Source organism: Pinus tabuliformis, chromosome 4_1 (assembly GCF_031772625.1).
Source record: "Pinus tabuliformis cultivar Carrire ecotype Pingquan chromosome 4_1, CPIR1, whole genome shotgun sequence".
Classification (NCBI taxonomy): domain Eukaryota; kingdom Viridiplantae; phylum Streptophyta; class Pinopsida; order Pinales; family Pinaceae; genus Pinus; species Pinus tabuliformis.
The window spans coordinates 57,595,378-57,607,369 of NC_142303.1; the positions used below are offsets into that span (position 1 = coordinate 57,595,378).

General features: G+C 36.9%; 1 protein-coding gene across 2 annotated transcripts; it reads right to left on the bottom strand.

Moving 5' to 3' along the window:
• Positions 1-949: 949 nt before the first annotated feature.
• LOC149174151 (large ribosomal subunit protein P1y-like) lies at positions 950-11,649 on the bottom strand. Of its 2 annotated transcripts, none has more exons than XM_089419193.1 (5): positions 11,462-11,649; positions 4,673-4,782; positions 1,727-1,850; positions 1,507-1,598; positions 950-1,350 (listed from the first exon to the last, which is right to left on the bottom strand). In XM_089419193.1, exons 2-5 carry the CDS (start codon positions 4,739-4,741, stop codon positions 1,297-1,299), a joined length of 339 nt encoding a protein of 112 aa, XP_089275319.1. In that variant the 5' UTR covers positions 4,742-4,782; positions 11,462-11,649; the 3' UTR covers positions 950-1,296. The 2 variants fall into 2 exon arrangements, with proteins under 2 accessions (XP_089275319.1, XP_089275318.1); XM_089419192.1 differs by having other exon boundaries at positions 1,507-1,601; positions 11,462-11,645.
• Positions 11,650-11,992: the final 343 nt, after the last annotated feature.

Genomic DNA, 11,992 nt, shown 5'->3' on the forward strand with positions numbered 1-11,992 from the left:
CACCTCCCTAGTTGCTGGCATACATGGTCCACACCTCCCTAGTTGCTGGCATACATGGTCCACACCTCCCTAGTTTTTTCCTCATTGAAAGGGACCACCTCCCTAGTTGCTGGCATACATGGTCACACCTCCCTAGTTTTTTCCTCATTGAAAGGGACCACCTCCCTAGTTGCTGGCATACATGGTCCACACCTCCCTAGTTGCTGGCATACATGGTCACACCTCCCTATTTGCTGGTATACATGTTCGCTCTTTTGTTTAAGAATGAGCTTTACCAAATGACCATGTCCAACCTCCCAAGTTGTTTGCATGGTCCCTTTCTTAGTGTTATCTAATTAGGCTATTACCCTTTCTATATATTTTTTTGCTTTTTTACATTAAGCTTCCTTAGTTAAAGAAAGAGTGGAAATATGGCAATTAGGCATTTTGGCGTAACCGACTCACATTTTCTATATTTTGGGTGTGCTTTTGTTCTTAAACTTCAATTCAATCCCAAGAAAAACAAGGAAAGAGAAACTTCAATTTAATTTTAACAATAATATAGAGAGATAAATGAAAGCAGTGTGCAACATGGTGAGGGGCTGAAAATTCTCATCTATGGATTAGTGGGGTACTTAACATGTCTGGCACTAACAATTAACATGTGTGGCAATAACAATTATCATTGAGAGATCTTGCGATTTCTCATCTATGGATTAATTGGGTACGTGCCATGTGTGGCACTAATAAATTAAAATGAATAAGAAACCCAAATTTGTTATTCATACATATCTACCTGTGTTATCTTAATCCAAATCTTTTAACTGGTGAAATGTTTGCAACTCGCTTCTTGTGTGCTTCTCTTGTACCTAATATATCAGGTAAGTAACCATTTTAAATGAGCATCTTGTTGACATAAACATTACACTGAGAGATTAATCATTTAAATAACAAGTCGAAAGAGTAGATCTCACCGGCTAACACAGTATTTATGGTAAAATATAAAGATATAGCTTACACTCAGTATCTTTAAACAAAATCTTAATCAGGAAATACAAGGTTAGTTCAAAGACTCTTACAATGACCGAAACTCTGACACAGGTTATATTAAAGACAACCACTGGACGTGCAGAAAGTATGCCTGCTAGAAAATAAGAGATGCATATCTGTGATGTTTGCAAGAAAATAAGTCAAGCAACCAAAACCTGGTTTGCACTGGACATCATCCACATTTTCACATATTTGTGAAGGTTCTAACCAAAAACAAAAAAATACTTGTAGGAACTACAACTCCGTATGACCTTAAAAATGAACTGCTTAATCAAATAAGCTGAATCCCATGTCTTCATCACTCTCCTCCTTAGGTTCCTCCTGTTAAACCAAAAAAAAAAATAAGAAACAGAAAATCGACCACCAGCACCACTAGCCAGTCTTTGTAAGCACAATTCTAGCAGTCCAAGACCCATTTACCAGATTTAGAATTAACGATTTAATTAAAAAATACATGTTTTCGGAACAATGACTGGCCTTTTTCTCTTCAACTGCAGGGGCAGCCTCAGCAGCAGCAGCGCCGCCGCCTCCACCAGGAGCAACTGCAACAGGTGCAGCAGCACCACCACCTCCTACATAACAGTAGTCAAAATTAGAACTTACACGGAAAAACTGCCACTGTAACGTAAATTATTGCATAATTTGCACCCTGCAAAACAGCAAAATTCAATTAAATTGCGCATCAACATAAGCTTACCAGAGCCAACACTCAAAAGGAGGTCTTCAATGTTTCTTTTCTCCAGAAGCTTGGCAAAGAGACCAGGCCAATAGGCTTCTATCGGCACCTTTGCAGCCTTCACTAACGTGCTAATCTTCTCACCCTGTCAATATGTTAAGGAAATATGTAGACCTAGGTTCCAAAAATTTATTCATGCAAAGTTTTCATCTAATATATTAAAAATATTTGAATTCATCCTCCCATGATTTGATCTTTAGGATTGACAACATATTTTATTGGTGCGACTCTTCCTTCCCCATGCAAGACTAAAACTTGCCATCCCCTGTGCACCTTACAAGTCAGTCCACAATGGCACATACTCATCTTCATTATAAGTGTCAAAGTTCGCAAATCTTGCAGAGGCCAGAATAAGATATAAGACTATGTTTAACATGTTGAACTTTGCACAAGACCCTGATCAAAAAGTTAAAAACGCATTATAGAGAGATAAAATACTCGATATATATCAATATTATATATTGAGTGTACAAAGTTATAGAGAGATAAAATATTCAATATATATCAATATTATATTTCGAGTGTACCAAGTTATTGAAAAATACAGCATAGAGCCTAATACGGAAATAAAGGCTGGAAGATTCCCAAAAACTAAATATAATTATGTCTCAAAGGGTCTATTGCAGAAAAAGATGTTACTATTGCTATCTCGCCAACGAAAGATAAAAATTATATAAACCCTAAAATCGAAAACCAATTAGTGATTCCCAAGAATATAATCAAAAAATTAGACTGTTATAACAACAAAAAATATGAACTAACCAATTTACAATTAAACATTAGAGATTATACATTCATATCACAATTCTCAGTTCAAAACCTATGGAGCAATCAAGGTGACATTATTTTAGGTTCACTTTGGATGGCAACCCTAGGTTCCTTCATCTTGAATACGAAGAAGTTTTTGACATTTTCTTACAAAAAGAAAAAAAAATTATTGCTACAAGATGTTACAGTGAAACCGAATTCATTAATACCAGAAGACATATTAGATATCTCAAAAGTAATTTTTCAAAATAGTAAAAAAGTACTACAAAATATGCAAAGAGAAATTGACAAGATCACTGCGGAAAAAAATGAAGTTTATCAACTTAAAGACCATAGTGAAAAACCACTGATGCAAATTAAGAAGCTTAAAAAGGACAAGAAGTCGTTAAAAGACAAGTTAGAACATTATATTCAAGACGAAGTATCGAGGTCGCCAGTCGTAACAGCTCCGGTGGAAGATAAAGAAAGAAATATCGAACCCGTCAATACCACAACTCAAGAAGAGGATAAGTCAACTGAAGGAAAAATACACTCACATGTTGCAATTTAGATGATGAATATTTGAAACAAAGATTTTGTACCTAACTCAACAACCACGATACCAGAAGAAAATCAAAAAATTGCCACACTTAATAAGGGAAAGTCAAACCAAAAGAATTTTCTATCGACATCTGAATCACAAGAGTAGATAATACAATCAAGCTATGTATTTGTACCATTCAGAACCGAAACAACAATCTCATGTTCTGAAGAATATTGAAGTAAGCTCAACCAGTCCAGTGATAACAATTCATCACAAGTTTCTAGTAATCAAAAGATTCCACAAAAGATTACTTTAAGATGATCAGATCCTTTTCTGTGCAACAATTTTATATATCACTCAAAGATCATATCAACTTGTATCAACGAAGATGACAATTCCGAGACGAGAAGACATTTGAAACAGAAAAAAAAAAAAAAAAAAGATCAAGCCTTTTGATCAGCAAGCTTTGAGGACAACACTTTTTGAGGAGGAAGACAATGTTATAAATAAAATATATATAAATAATGATGATAATTGTATAATGATTAGTTAATTAGTAATTAGTACTGAAGAGGAATATCTAAATGGAACATGACCTTCCATGAAGAATCACTTGCCTAGGATATATAGGGTATATAAGCAAGACCTCACTGTCATTTGTATATATTATCATTCTTACATTTTTAATGTTTATTCGTGTATCTTCAATGGAGATCTACATATTCCAAGTCTTCTGGAGTATTTAACTTGAAGTACAAACTTTGTTCGCTACAGAAGGGGTTAAACCAGGAAAAGCCTGTCAATTCCATCCCACCCCCAACAAGGGGAAAATAAATGATATCAGGGAAAGAGAAGCAGAAAGAAATAAAGGTTCAGGAGCTCACTTTACTCTGACTATCGTTTAGACGGTGGAGCAGCTGAAACGAATGCACTGAATCAGCTAACACATAGACTAAAGAAAGAACAAAAAAAGACCAAAGGCTTCTGAACCTCAATCTACTTGACTGTGCCCTTTAGCTGGCAAGGCAGATGAAAAGAATGCATTGAATCAGCTAACATGGCCTGAAAATTGTTTTTGTCTGTCATGTGATCAGTTCGTAAAAAAATTATTCTGTAGCAAAGGTAACGAAAGAAACATCATTAGCAACAAAACAAGTCTAGTCCAACAGTACTCCCGCAATGGCATTGTAGCAACAGTAGTAAACTTAAAATGTCTCTTGCCTCAGCCCTCCAGTAATGGCCCAGGCTTCTTTTAATCAATTCGAAGTAACTGTATCAGCAAAACAAGTATTCACAAATATATATACAAACATACTGATCCCCATTTGGTAAAGTCCCTCAGCATTACCAGCCACGATTGTGGCTGGCAGACAGAATACATTATACTGCTATCAAAGAAGCAGTAAAATGTAACAAGAAGATAAATAAGAGATTAACAACAGTACAGATCGGCAATAATTATATAAAAATTCCTCAAATACCAAAATATCTTCCGAAATTAATCTTTCTGCTTGAAAGAAGAAATGAAAATCCCCAGAATTACTCCATTTACAAAAATTTAGCAGAACAGCTTACAAGAAATGCATACTATGCTCGCTAATAATTTTGAAGGATACAGTAACTGGGATGCCATCATCCCAAAGAATCAATGCTGCATAGGTACAGGCAACTTCACTGACTGACATCTTCAGAAAATGAATTCGAAGCCCCCTTGAACAAAAGTCCTCTACAACATACTTTACAATTTAAGTTAATGCTGGAATGCAACAAAATGGAATATACAAAATTCAAAGTACTTTATCTTATCTTATCCTTCAAATACTATCTTTGACTGCATGAAAATGGATGATTTGGGGCACAGATTAACGGAGAAGACTAGAAAAGAAGGGAGAATATATCAGTGATGCAGTTTATTATCACATAACACTGAAATTTCCTAGACTACGTAGAGCTCAAATTTGAAGTAAAATGTTGAAAATAACGATTTGAAACAAAGTGTTGAAAATAAGGGTACCAAGGAGGTGTTTCCTAGTGCATCTATCCTTTTGGCCTAAGAAGACACATTAATGACCCTTTTATCATGTGACATGAGTTTTATTAAGGTGTTGTCTACCAAGGCTGTAAATTTGCAAGGACAGACAGAAATCGCTGGAATCTGGCAAAAATAAAAATAAAAAAATCTGGAAGGAGTGTTTGAATTGTGTTTTTGATGGAGGAAATGGATTCAACATCATCAAAAACCCTTGGGGCACCCAAAATCTTGAAGCTTGAAGTTGTCACCTGAATTTACAAAAATTCCTGATGGATTTTATCAAAATTGTGCTGGAATTTCCATAGTTTTCCAGGAAAATTTGAAGCCTCATTAGACTATGGCTTTTATCAATGCCATGGAGCAAAGTATTTTTATGGGTTGTGTACCATGTACTTTAATTTATTAATGTCACTTGTGTCATAAAGTGGCTTTATGAGAAAAGTACCAAGTACACTTTATATTATTAAAGTGACTTTGATGTTTTAAAAATGACTTTATACGAGAAAAAGTGCACATGACACAAAACATTAAAATGTAGCTAGGAGGCTCATTAATTGAGGGGGACCACATGAGGGAAGGGATCAAGTGAGGAATGATCTCCACCCTTGATCTAATGAGCAGAGATTTAATCTCAGCTATTAGATCTAACGGTTAGGGTTCTCTTCCATTGAGATGACAAAAAGGAAAAAGGAAGCTCATTATTCTCATGAGATTTGAGAAAAGGAGAGCAAGGAGCTTAAGAGGAGGATTGGACTGCAGAGGACAGCATACAACTAGCCTGAGTTTTCAGCTATAGTCTGGCAAGCATCCCAAGATTCTCGGACAGAGGTTTCAGGCCAAGTTTCAAGGGTATATAGGCCAAGATTCATGCCCAAGGCCTGTGCTGATTGGTTGAGTAGCTGAGTGAGAGACTCAGCGTATTTCTGGTGTGAGTAAGGGCTGTTCAAGCCACTGTTATTCTGCCATATTTACAGTCACAGGGTCAAGTATTAAAGGAGACTGTCTCTCAGTATATTCGTGGCTTGGAGCATGAATTTTAGAGGCTCATTCATCATTATTCCATGAAGGAAATTGCATCAGACTTTGGCACAAATTTCTGAGGAAAATTTCAGCTATTCCTGGCTCAGATTGCGAGGCACTGTCAGTGATTCTTGTGCACAGAACTCAAAGCATATCACAGCTGTGTTTATGACTGCGTGAGGGCTCGAATTCCTATGTATTCAGAGTAGTGACATCACCAAGAACAAGGGAGATAAGCAGTTCTATTTCTGCTTTCCTCAAGAGAAATTAAATCCTCCTTTAGAACTGGTTTTCCCCTTGTGAATTTTTCCAGGATCTGAGTGTGTGTGCTTGTACTTAATTCTTGTATCAGCTGTAAAAAGTCAAAAGAGTAGAGTAGTCTTATGTTTCTAGATGAATGCATGTCTAACATTTATATCAGCTCATGTAATGTTGGGTTTGGGCATTAAACTTCATGCAAAAACTTGAAACTGGTAAGGGCTACAGCATACAAAAATTTTCTACGTAAAAAGGTTGAAAGAACATAAAATACATGAAAAGGTTTAAAAAAACCTTGAAACTTTTAAACTTTTTCACAAATGTTTTACTGTTCCCTTTAGGTTTTACAGTTCCCTTAAATATATAACAATACTCTCCACTAAGATCGACAATGTGGAGCACAGATTGAAGGCAAGGAAAGAATAAACTTCAGCCCGATAGGAACTAAAATAGACAATCTACAGCTTAAGGGAAGAAACATATATAAAGAAACAAAACAGAGCTTAAAAGTTAAAATAAACATTATCTGTTACTGGTATGTCCCATCCCCTTCCATGGATTACCACACCACAGAATGGAAGCACAAGCTAATAACAATTTTGAACCATTACCAGACATTTTTACCATGATTAAAAACCAGATCTGGTGCCAGGAATATCCCAGAAATTTCTGGAAATGCAAGCATGAGTGAAATAACTAAATGCAGCAGAACACTACCTCAGATTAACAGAACCCATGGCAACCACATGCCTATTCTAAAGTAATTTAGATTCTAACAAGTCATACACATTCCCTATATTATATAAGCATATATTAGGATATTTATCAATTAACTGAAGTAAATCTAAGGAACTTGCTACATGTGAACAAATTTCCATAGACATCCAGTGCAGATACCAACCCCAAGCAGAGCTATGAAGCTAACAGGGCAAGGGAACCAAGCTACAGACTCATAGCTCACTCAACTCAACCCAATTGCTCTCAAGCACATCACTCCAGCTAACTCACTGCAGAGCACTCCAGCTAACACAGCCAATCATCAATAGGACATGGCATTCTTATCCACCACCCTACAAAACACAATGAAGATCTTTCTTTTCTCTGCTGGACAGTCCCTTGGGAATATTCTTATCTTCTAGTGCTCTTCAGTTTGGGCTGGAAAAATCCTTTCTACCAATGTTCCACCAAGTCTCCAGGATGCACCCCCCAAATTTTTGGGAATGCCGCATGTTAAATAGAGAGCTTGGTGCTCTTGATGAAACATCCATCCCAAACACATGATAGAATCCAACAAAAATGCTGCAATCTGACCAATTTTGAAATCTTTAAACTATTAAGTCTGCTGAATTCTGAATGGGATATGAAACCATAATTTCTCCATACAAACTCCAATGAGGTTGGAACCACTCTCAAACAACCTGAAACAATTAATGGTAATGTAAAAATTAAGTAAACGCTGAATCCTCATTTCTCTTCCCTTTTAAAACAAAATAATACAAAAGGGAAGAAAAGGGAGAATGTCAACTTTTACTTTAAAATTTTAATATTACCTATAATTAGCAGGGACATCCTGAAACAATTAATGGTAATGTAAAAATTAAGTAAACACTGAATCCTCCTTTCTCTTCCCTTTTAAAATAAAATAATACAAAAGGGAAGAAAAGGGAGAATGTCACCTTTTACTTTAAAATTTTAATATTACCTATAATTAGCAGGGAGGGTGGTTCAAAACAATAAGCTCTGGTAAAAAGGGAGTGTTGTAGCATCTCATTTTTTGAAGGGGATGTTCCCCTACTGTGTTTCCTTGCATCACCTCCAAAACAAGACATGGGTGAATGCCATCCCTAGAGTACCCACTTCCAGGGAGCTTGGGAAGTAACACTGCATTCTACAGATTGCCTTCTGGGGATAACCTGGCAAATCAATGCCTTAGACTCTAAGATATCCAGTGAGAAGCAATTAACAAGGAATGGGGACGTTCCTAAAGAGGCCTGATGCTATGCTCCTCTACAGCCATCTTTGATCCCAGATCCACGAATTGCTCTTCCCCTAGTGGTAGTTGAGCATTTTCAAATTTTGGTTCCCAAACAGGAGGAATGCAGCACGCAGAATTTGGGCAGTGCTTACAGATGAGAATAGTAAAGAGATGATGGGGGAAGGCTTCTAAAGAGCTCAGCTTCTATGTTCGTCTAAAGCCATCCATCTTTGATCCATGAATTACTCTTCAATATCTGATATGGTCATCTTCAAATTTTGTATAGCAGTTCCCAGAAAAGAAGAATGCAAAATTTGAACAGTGCTTTGTACATGAGAATGGTGAGAGTGCCGAATGGGAGGAATGGCAATGACTCTCATGAGAATGGAGGACAGGGAACGAATTCCCACATGGGAGGATGGCCAATACATTTTCCCATCGCGATTGTCCCCAACCCCATGCCTCCACAACCATGTCCTTCTTCCCATGCATTCAATGATTGGCTTCCTAGTTGAAGGTGGTGGATGAGCTTTATTTAATGCACGTGATGAAATGGTTGGAGATCTTGGGATGACACTCTACAATAGAGAATTACTTTCCCTTGGGCACCTTTTCTTCTTCCCTCTAGTGATTTCATTGTCCCTCTCATACTCTCCTGCAGCCATCTTTAACCTTTATTTTATTGTTCAACACCCACATTTACATATCTTTGTGTGCCTTGTGATAGAAAGCATATTTACCGTAATTACATGTTTAGTAACCTCCTCCAAACCTTATCAGAAAATTATAATTCAAATCAAAGTTGCCAGACTCAAACCATTGTGACATATGAACGATGGATGAGGATCAGAATCAGCAGAAGAATCCAATGTGGATGAAGAAGCCACCCTAAACTAGGAATTGAGGATATCCTGATGCAACATATCAGTAATACTACACCTGTGAGAGACGATATCCTGACGCAAGTATCAGTAATACTACACCTAAGAGCGATGTTTATATTGCATTGTAGCATCCACGCATACAAGTAGGTAAAGGGAAGTGAGAGGAGGAAAACAGGAAGAGAAATGATATCCCTGAAACAGGTATCAGTAACACTACACCTGAGAGAGATAGCAAGGCTAGTAATACAACCAATGTCACATGGTTCAGGTAGTAATACAACCAATATCACATGGTTCGGGTTTGAGTTTGGGTTCGGCAACGATTAGATTCAGTTTGAGTTCAAATTTTTTTATGAGGTTCACCGTTAGGTTCGTTTATTTTATATATAAATTTAAAATGAATTATAGGATAAAATAGTAAGAAATTAACATCAATAAACATCAAAAATGCTATCACGAACATAGAAACTGCAAGGATAAATTACAAGCTTGAGTTGTGACATGAAGTTATGAGTTTTGATCTATGGACTTGGTCAATGGCTATGAGGTTCGATGAGGTTCGCCGCACCTTAGAATTTTTTTAAGGTTCACCAAAATTCGAACCTCAAGGTTAAAGTTCAACAAACCTTGTGACATAGAATACAATTATGAGAAAAAGGGGAGAAGGAGGAGGGGAGGGATAGAGATGGGGAGCAGAGAGGTTCCCTCCTGCTGGAATAGCAGCTCAGGAATTGTTCTCGGCTACTAGTATGGCTAATGTATGTTCTTCCTGCTATAGCTATAGCCATGGGAGGTTGTGGAGGGAGCCGAGGTTCTTAGTTGTATAGGAGGTTCTTAGTTGTATAGGTTTCTCAGGTAAGGATAAACACAGATAGTGGGGAGACCTGCCTTTATGGATTACTATGGAGTAGTTATGTACTATGGGATCTTTAATGGCCCAAGAAAATCTTTAAATGGGGCATACTTTGTAACTTTCTCTGAAATAACACGAGGACTTTGACTGTATCAAATAGGTCCAAAATGACGTAGTCGCCTGTAAAGTCTTTAAATGGCTCTTTCTGTAAGAGATAAACAAGTAGACCTCATGTTAGGGATACTCCCAAATTCTTGAACTGATATTCTAAGACATTTAGCCATGCTTTTTGCTCAATCTTCCTGAAGGAGACATATACAATGTACATAGACCTCAGATTAGGGATGCTCCAAAATTCTCGAACTAGGGTCACACATCCTTTGTGAACAATTGTACGCATTAAAAACAATTCATGATGTAAAAGGAAGACTTTTGTTATGATTTGAAATCATGTGTTTCTGATTTCTCTTAATTTCCGGAGATGTTTCTCTCAATGACATTTCGGATATGTTTCTTCCCCCCGATATTCCGAATATCTCTTTTGCAAGAATGTTTCCAAGTACCTAGCGATATCACGATCTCCTGAACCAGACAGTGAAACTCGGTTGTGCCTAATCACAAAGCAAATTAGTTTACAACAGCTCACACAAGAACTTGTGTAAATTCTTTGATGATCCTGTTTTGCAGCGGTGGAGAATTAATTAAGACAAGTTGCTCCGTTTTGTATACAACCCACTCCAATTGGCAGTTACTTCGATAGTACACAGTACATGGATTGCCTTCAAGTCCGTACATACTGCTGTGCGCTACTGCTTATAAGTAGCATTGTGAATAAAATCAATAAATGAGTGTACAATGTAAGAGAGACAAAACTAGACTCCCGCTCTGACAAAGCTCTGCAATGCACCAGAAGACCCCAGAATCCCTAATATACAAGGGAGAAAACACTTCTAACGGAGAACAAAATAAAATTAAAAGGAAAGAACCCTGACATTGCAGAAAGCCCCTCATCGACAAAATTCCTTAACAATCCATTTACCAGAGTGTGTATGATTTCGTACATTCAAAAACCTGTTCTAATGTTAACATACACGGGGATACCCACCAAACAACCTTGGACTATATACTCGGATGGGCGACGCAATCCCAACTTACATGAATTGAGGTTACACAACCAAGGAAGTCATTTTTGGATTCGATCCAACCATTCTATTGGGAAATCTATATTTAAGATATAAGCACATGAGAAGGTGCCCAAGAATTATCTATTGCAAAATAAAAGGAGAAGGAAAAGGAATGAAAAAATAAAATACAAGAGATCATCGTGAGCAGGCCCCGAAAAGCCGAAGGCAAAGAACATTGACGATTACAGCTGATCCATACCTGCTGGTATTTTTTCCTGTTTTTCACCTCCTGCTGATGCCTAGAAGCGCTCGCCGCGTCGCTCTGCCTGCGCCCCGTCTCGCAGAAAAACAAGGTATCGTGGCTCTAACCGTATTTGTCTAGAATCAGCCTTCACTCATCCGAAACCCTAGCCCTATTATTCCAAACCCTATCCCCCTACTTTAAGGAGATAAAATGACTGACCCTTTATACCCTTTATTACAATGTTCAAGAGACTTGAAAAAAAAAAAAGGTTGTTACAACTTGAATATCTTGTACCTTTGTAAACTAATTACTAGAAAACAATGGAAAACAACAAATAACCCTATACAACATGCTTTATCTTTGTGCATAAGCTTGAGTTTTATAATTTATTTCAAATGATTTTTAGTTTTATAATTATGAATTATTCTATATATCTCATAATGTTATTTTAAATATCTAGGTTATTAATATTTCATCTTAAGTTTATTTTAAATATGTAGGTTATTAAGATTTTTTAATGCGATTTTAGGGGTGGTAAGAGCGGGA

What these genes read in the sequence shown, in the direction of transcription:
- LOC149174151 (XM_089419192.1), bottom strand. Translation starts at nt 4,741, where the DNA reads ATGTCAGTCAGTGAAGTTGCCTGTACCTATGCAGCATTGATTCTTTGG. An exon ending in ATGATGGCATCCCAGTTACT is followed by an intron (nt 1,851 to 4,672) that starts GTATCCTTCAAA and finishes ACATATTGACAG; the next exon opens with GGTGAGAAGATTAGCACGTT. An exon ending in CTGCAGTTGAAGAGAAAAAG is followed by an intron (nt 1,351 to 1,506) that starts GCCAGTCATTGT and finishes TTGGTTTAACAG; the next exon opens with GAGGAACCTAAGGAGGAGAG.